At 40.8% G+C, this 7209-nt stretch overlaps 1 protein-coding gene across 1 annotated transcript; it reads left to right on the top strand.

Moving 5' to 3' along the window:
• The first annotated feature begins 345 nt into the window (after positions 1 to 345).
• Positions 346 to 3026, top strand: Btg1 (BTG anti-proliferation factor 1). The gene is made up of 2 exons (XM_027925518.2): positions 346 to 811; positions 1721 to 3026. Exons 1-2 carry the CDS (start codon positions 664 to 666, stop codon positions 2086 to 2088), a joined length of 516 nt encoding a protein of 171 aa, XP_027781319.1. The 5' UTR covers positions 346 to 663; the 3' UTR covers positions 2089 to 3026.
• The last annotated feature ends 4183 nt before the right edge of the window (positions 3027 to 7209 follow it).

A 7209-nucleotide genomic window follows, 5' to 3' on the forward strand; every position in this document is an offset into this window, starting at 1 on the left:
CGCTGGCCCAGGGCCTGGACTTGCCAAAGCGAGAAGGAGGAGCTACGGGGGAGGGCGGAGCTTTCACACGCGCACCCTCCCTCTGTTTCCTTCTTAGCTGGGACCCAGCAACTTGGTCTCCGGCCGCCACTCGGGGTTTATTTGTTTACAAGCGGATTACGTCAGCTCCTCCCTCTCTTCCCGGTCTCTGGGCCCGCCCCCTGGTTCCTTTTTCCCGCCCCCTCAGGCTCCGAATCTGCTTGCGTCACAATGGTGCGATCTCCGGATTGGGTAGAGTCGGCCGTCACGCTCCAGCTACGCCACTTCCTTTCCGCGGCACTATAAAGAGTGCTGCACGGCGGCAGCATCTCTTCGCCCCTCGGAGCTGGAAATGCAACTCTTGGAATCTTTGGAGGCTACGGAGCTGGAGGCGGAGGCGGCTGGGGAGGTCCGAGCGATGTGACCGGGCCGCCATCGCTCGTCTCTTCCTCTCTCCTGCCGCCTCCTGTCTCCGAAATAACTTTTTTACTCTAAAGCAAGGGGAAAAAAAGTAGCCGTCCGCCCCTCACACCCTCCCTTCCTCTCAGCCCTCTGGTCTGTGAGGGAGCCCGGGGTGGCCGCTCCGCCGTCGGGGCCGCGCCGCCGAGCCCCGGCCGCCCCGGGCCGCCCCCGCCCGCCGCCCCCATGCATCCCTTTTACACCCGGGCTGCCACCATGATAGGCGAGATCGCCGCCGCGGTGTCCTTCATCTCCAAGTTCCTCCGCACCAAGGGGCTCACGAGCGAGCGACAGCTGCAGACCTTCAGCCAGAGCCTGCAAGAGCTGCTGGCAGGTGAGCGGGTCGCGGCTAGAGGGCGCGGGCACCCGGGGCGTCGGGGTACGTGGGCCTCACATCCCGTGTCGGACCGGGCAGTCCGCGCCCCTGTCCCGCGGTAGCACCTAGGTGGCCGCTAACGGCGGGTCCCGGCGAGGGTTTGGGGGCTGGAGTCGAGGGCGCCCCCTCACCTCGGCTTGCCAGCCAAGGGGGAGAAGAAACCAGACGCACAACAAAGAAACTAAAGCCAACGAGGCTGGAGTCGCGGTCCGAGGACCGTCGGTGGATTTGGGGACAAAGGAGCCGCGGGGCTGGGGTTGGTTCGACGTCCCCTCCCCCAAAGTCCTCCAACCGTTGCGGGGTCGGCGGCCCGGCCCCGGGGTGGGAAGTGGCGCCGCTGCCTGGAGCTAGCTCGGGACCGACGTGCCGTCTCTCCGCACCTCCTGCCCCTGCCCATTAATCATCGGATTTGTCACCGGCACAATTACAGCCCTGCCCTGAGCGTGGTTTAGGGTTTCTTGTTTTTCCTCGCTTCGGGGTTAATAGTCCGGTGCGTTTCTCTTCTCCAAAGCCATAAACTCCATTGTGTGTGGCTGGGGTGGGGTGGAGAAAGTAAACAGGTTCCCGCCTGGCCGTGGTGTGGTCCAGCGGTCCGGCTCCCCGGCTGGCCAAGCTGCGCGCCTCTTCTTGTTTTGGCGGCTCAACCGGTTGGTTCCTGGAGCTTGTTTTGTCCCACACTGCTGTGTTATTTCTAAAACCCTGCCCGCTTTTTCTCCAGTGTCGCGCGCGCACAGCAGTGAACACAATCCTGCACATTTTTAGAAGTTGGTAGTTTTCATATTCGCTCTTCAAAGGAGCTTGAAGGAGGAAACTGAGAAGCTAACAGTACCGATCTAAGCATTGTTTCTCTGTTCTTTTCTTCTGTAGAACATTATAAACATCACTGGTTCCCTGAAAAGCCGTGCAAGGGATCAGGTTACCGTTGTATTCGCATCAACCATAAAATGGATCCTCTGATTGGACAGGCAGCACAGCGGATTGGACTGAGCAGTCAGGAGCTGTTCAGGCTTCTCCCAAGTGAACTCACACTCTGGGTTGACCCCTACGAAGTGTCCTACAGAATTGGAGAGGATGGCTCCATCTGTGTGCTGTATGAAGCCTCACCAGCAGGAGGTAGCACTCAAAACAGCACCAACGTGCAAATGGTAGACAGCAGAATCAGCTGTAAGGAGGAACTTCTCTTGGGCAGAACAAGCCCTTCCAAAAACTACAATATGATGACTGTATCGGGTTAAGATATAGTCTATGGATGGATCGTCTTATAATGGATGGATAAATTTGATTTTTGCTTTGGGTGGGCTCCTCTTGGGGATGGATTATGGAATTTAAACCATGTCACAGCTGTGAAGATCTGGCACAAGATAGAGTGGTAAAAAAAATTTTTTAAGTGACAGTGCCATAGTTTGGACAGTACCTTTCAATGATTTAATAGCCTGTGAGTCCAAGTAAATGATCACTTTATTTGCTAGGGAGTGAAGTCCTAGGGTGGTTTCAGTTTCTCCCAGACATACCTAAATTTTAACATCAATCCCTTTAAGGAAAATCTGTATTTCAAAAAACCTTTCTCTGCAGTAGATCTTGCAGAGGAATTTGCACTATTACACTTGAAAATTGTTGTTGATAACCTTTTTGGCAGCTCAGTAGGAAAGCTTGTTTTAAACATGGTAGTACTGGAAATTTTACAAGACTTTTACCTAGCACTTAAATATGTATAAATGTACATAAAGACAAACTAGTAAGCATGACCTGGGGAAATGGTCAGACCTTGTATTGTGTTTTTGGCTTTGGAAGTAGCAAGTGACCAGAATCTGCCATGGCAACAGGCTTTTAAAAAAGACCCTTAAAAAAGACACTGTCTCAACTGTGGTGTTAACACCAGCCAGCTCTCTGTACATTTGCTAGCTTGTAGTTTTCTAAGACTGAGTAAACTTCTTATTTTTAGAAAGTGGAGGTCTGGTTTGTAACTTTCCTTGTACTTAATTGGGTAAAAGTCTTTTCCACAAACCACCATCTATTTTGTGAACTTTGTTAGTCATCTTTTATTTGGTAAATTATGAACTGGTGTAAATTTGTACAGTTCATGTATATTGATTGTGGCAAAGTTGTACAGATTTCTATATTTTGGATGAGAAATTTTTCTTCTCTCTATAATAAATTGTTTCTTATCTTGGCATTTTAATCAATCTCTTGTCATGATTATAGAGGTTCAGCTAAATACTTTTCTTAAAAGACTTAGGTCCTATAAGGTATCTTAGTTGCACACTGGTCATGCTGTAAAAACATTGATGAGGAATGAGGGTGATCACATCAGGGTGATCTGTCTATACATATTTAGGTGTTAGAGAAAACAGAAGTAACATTTTTTAAAATCTTGAGTCAAAACATGGACACATTCACAGGCTAATGATCTCATGAAATGAGGATAAAAGACAAAGGTGTTACATCTTCCAAAAGGGATATTCAAAGGATTATATTTCATTGCTTCCCTGTTGAAGTGAAGATATAAATGTTCCATTCTGCCCACCTTTGAGAAACAGTTATTTTACCCCATGGATTTCTTGTTCAATTAGAAAATCCTAGGGCAGGTGATCCATAGTCTTAAGAGAACAGGCTAATCACCTCAGAGAGATGGGTTGCTTTTTGGTTTTCATCACCTGCAAGATTTACATAAAAATCCCTTAAGCTGGAATTCAACAAAAGGTATGTTTATGAATTTTTATTCTCAAAAAATTGAAATGCTGACCTTTTCCTCATTTTTCAGACTTATTTCAGAAATTCTAAAAACCTAAATGAATATTGAGGATGCTGTATAGGTTAGTTGCTCCCTGTCCCACATATTAAAGACTCGGTGGAAATTCTTTGGTTTGAGAAGATAAGAAAGGAAATTTAAGTGGAAATTGAAAGTGCAGAAATTGGAATTTTGCTCTACAGTTAAATAAACAGTGACTTTGGGCAGGGGGATATACATGTAAACATTTACATTGGAAAGATATTAATACAATTTGAAATACTTGAATGTCAATAATCACTTGAAGTCAGTAATAACATTGAGAATTTTTTCCTACGTGTAAGATTAAATTTTCCCAATTTGGTAGACTATACCAAAATACACTGCTAAACATACCATGTGTTTAGAATACATGTTATTTCCCTGGACATTAGCAGGTCATTTCATGGAAATTTGAATTCTTACAACCACAATACATGGATTATTCTTGGGAATTGTCCGGTTTCTATTTTTCAGTCATTTCAGTGAAAATATCCTCAGTGTTTGAAGCTCTAATTTACGATAAAAACAACAGTTTTAAAAAGGGTCTCACCCTAGTGTTGCCTGCTGTTTATTAACTGCATATCATCCAGTAACTCCTTTGAAGCTAATTAACTGATACAGTTTTGAATGTTAAATCAATGGAACTTAAAAAGTAAGGATGACTTCTAGAAACTTGAATATATTTTCAGTACCAAAAATTTTTTTCCATAAAACCTTTTCTCACACTTTTTGGTATTTAAAGAAAAAATGGTGAGAAGATAACAAAATGCTTATTTTGGAATAGAGGTGATATCTGGTATGTGAGGGGCTATTTATTAAGTTCCTCTTTAAAAAAGGCTTGCAAACATCACTCATATTTAACATCCAGCTGTTTCCTGTAACTTGAACCTTATATTCCCCAGGCAATTGAGCCAAGCCTGTGTCTACAATACAGTAGCTGTTTGATATTTCTTGTTCACTGCTTGTGGGGAATGTTTTGCCTAGCTATTTTGACAAAAACATTGTCTGTCTGCTCTGTACATGTGCAGGTGTATGCCAGACTGCCACATGTCATTTATACCAGTTGGGTTTTTTCCTTAATATAACAGTGGTATAATTTTTAAAAGGTTTTACACTGCTTGAGTTAAAAAGTAGCTCATTAGAAATCTTAAGAAAGGATGCCTGCTTTCAAAATTATTAGTTGCTTTTGGCAGCAGGAATTCATAGTTATGATTGGCAATAAGTTTGAGGAATGTTACTTGCTAAGTTTTAACAGGTAGTTTTTAGATTTATTTCTCCAAATGTAAATACTGTCTTGTTTTAGAATGCTGAAACAAGGCTTGAAGTGGATTATATAGTAAAGTTACCCTAGTTCATGCAGTGTGGCTGTTACCTCTGTCATCTAGAATGGGAATTGTGTGTCCTTACTTATAGTATTTCTGTAATAGACCACCAGAAAATGACTTTCAGTTACAATTGCACAAGTAGTTCCCATACAGGTAATTAATTTTTGTTCTGCATAGGTGTTACATTAAGGAATAGGGCTTCATAGTTACAAGGAAGGAAGCAGTATTCCATGTCTAGTGTTAATGAATGAAGGTTCCAGGCTCCTTTTAATCTTAGGAATAAATAAATTTGCTATTAGACTTTTATCACTTGATTTTTATACTTGAGATTCTCTTGGTTTCCTCTTAATATCTCAAACAATTTTGCATATTAAAGTTTGAAGGTAATTCTTCTGTTTTAGCTTGTATTTCAGATGGTGTTGGAAAATGCTAGTGGTAAGCTATATGGAGACAATTTGCCAATTATCTATGCTCCTAAAACTGCATAGATTGCTTATTTATCTGGAAGTATACAGACTACAAATAGTTTTAGTCACTGGAATTGAACTTTATTATATATATGGCTGCTGTTGACATAACTAGTTTATTTTCATGATATATTTGGAACATGATATAATAATATGAAAATTTTTTTATAGTAAAATAGTTTGCTACTAGTTAGAGTTAAGATGCATAACTAAGGCCTTCAACCATTTTTTTCCATATTTTTATTGGTGCATTATAATTGTACCAAATGGTGAGATCTGTTGCATATACGTACATGCACATAATATAAGCATATAATTTGGCCAGAATTCCCCAGTATTTCTGACTTCCCTCCTTTGCCTCCCCTTTTCTTTACTTGACTGATTGTCCTACAGTTTTCATGATATTCCTCCTCTCCCCATCACCTCATTTACTTTAGTAAATGGGACTGTACAGACCAGAGAAATCTGATGTTGTAATTTCTGACTGTATGTGTAGATCTTGATATTTACATCCGAGAATATCAAAATGAACATGGTTATGAAGATGTTAAATTTTGTTTGAGATGCTCCTAAATAAACTTAAGTTATATCAATAGGTTTAACAACCCTTTTTTCCCCTACAAATTTCCAGAGTAATAATAATCAAAACCAACTTTTTTAACTACAGTTTTAAATTGGTTTAGCAATGTTTTTATGCATTGCTCTGTCAAGAAGGAATAACAAACCATAAGCCTTCCATTCATAGAATTCTAGTTTGTTTTCTTTCTTTTTTTGTGTGTGTTTCCTGTTATGATTAACTAATCTAAAGGAGCATTTAGGAGTTCACTTCTGACTTACGTGATCTTTTTCATGATATTTACCACTTAAGTGTTGATGTTGCAATATTCTTATATGCTTATAGGGAATAGTGACGCTGAAGGATGAAATGTTTTGAGTCTAGTCCAGGGTTGAATAAAAAGGGAAAGGATAGGGTGGTTATAGGTATACATCTAAACGTTTGTGCTACACAGTCTCTGGCAGAATTTGGGAATCCACTATTGTAGGGATTTTGTAATTCATGGGTCTGAAGCAAAGCATCCCTCTTGTTTTTTTTTTCTTTGAACATTCTGGTCAAAGTGTTAGTACAGCCTTATAGCCCCACTTTCAGAGGAAGTGTGGAGGAGGAACATAAAGTATACTCTGTAGACATTTTTAAAGAAAATCAAACTGGGCATTCATCTTTTTTGTCTCATTATTCTATAAAGAGAGAATATTTTTTATGCTATTATGAAACGCTTGACAATTAGAGCCTATATTATGAAGGCCATTTATGACTGTTCCTAATGATAGAAGGATGGCTAAGTACAGGCCAGACCTCTGATATCCTAGAGGATTACCAGGATAGGAGAAAACAGTTGTCTTAATAGGATTTCTGTATTTGGAGAATATTACATTAAACATTACTTAGTTGAAATTGTTAGCATTGATAGAAGACATTCACCTATCGGTACATTTAATTTGAATGATTCTTTTAGATGGTCATTTCCAAAGTTTTTTATAACATTCTCTTAAAATGTTTTTGCATATGTTTTCATGAAAATTACTGTATATTCAAAAAGCACCTGGTATATATTACATAAGCAAATCTCCATATATTGGAATACACTAAAAATTTTATTGATAGGGATGAATGTTCAAAATGTTTAGAGACTATTTCTCATCACTCAAGTAGGTATTTGCTCACCCAAGAATAATTCATAATTATGTTTTTTTCTTAAGTGATAAGTCTTAAAATGAGAAGAGAATTATATTATA

The sequence above is a fragment of the Marmota flaviventris genome, chromosome 3 (genome assembly GCF_047511675.1).
Source record: "Marmota flaviventris isolate mMarFla1 chromosome 3, mMarFla1.hap1, whole genome shotgun sequence".
Taxonomy (NCBI): domain Eukaryota; kingdom Metazoa; phylum Chordata; class Mammalia; order Rodentia; family Sciuridae; genus Marmota; species Marmota flaviventris.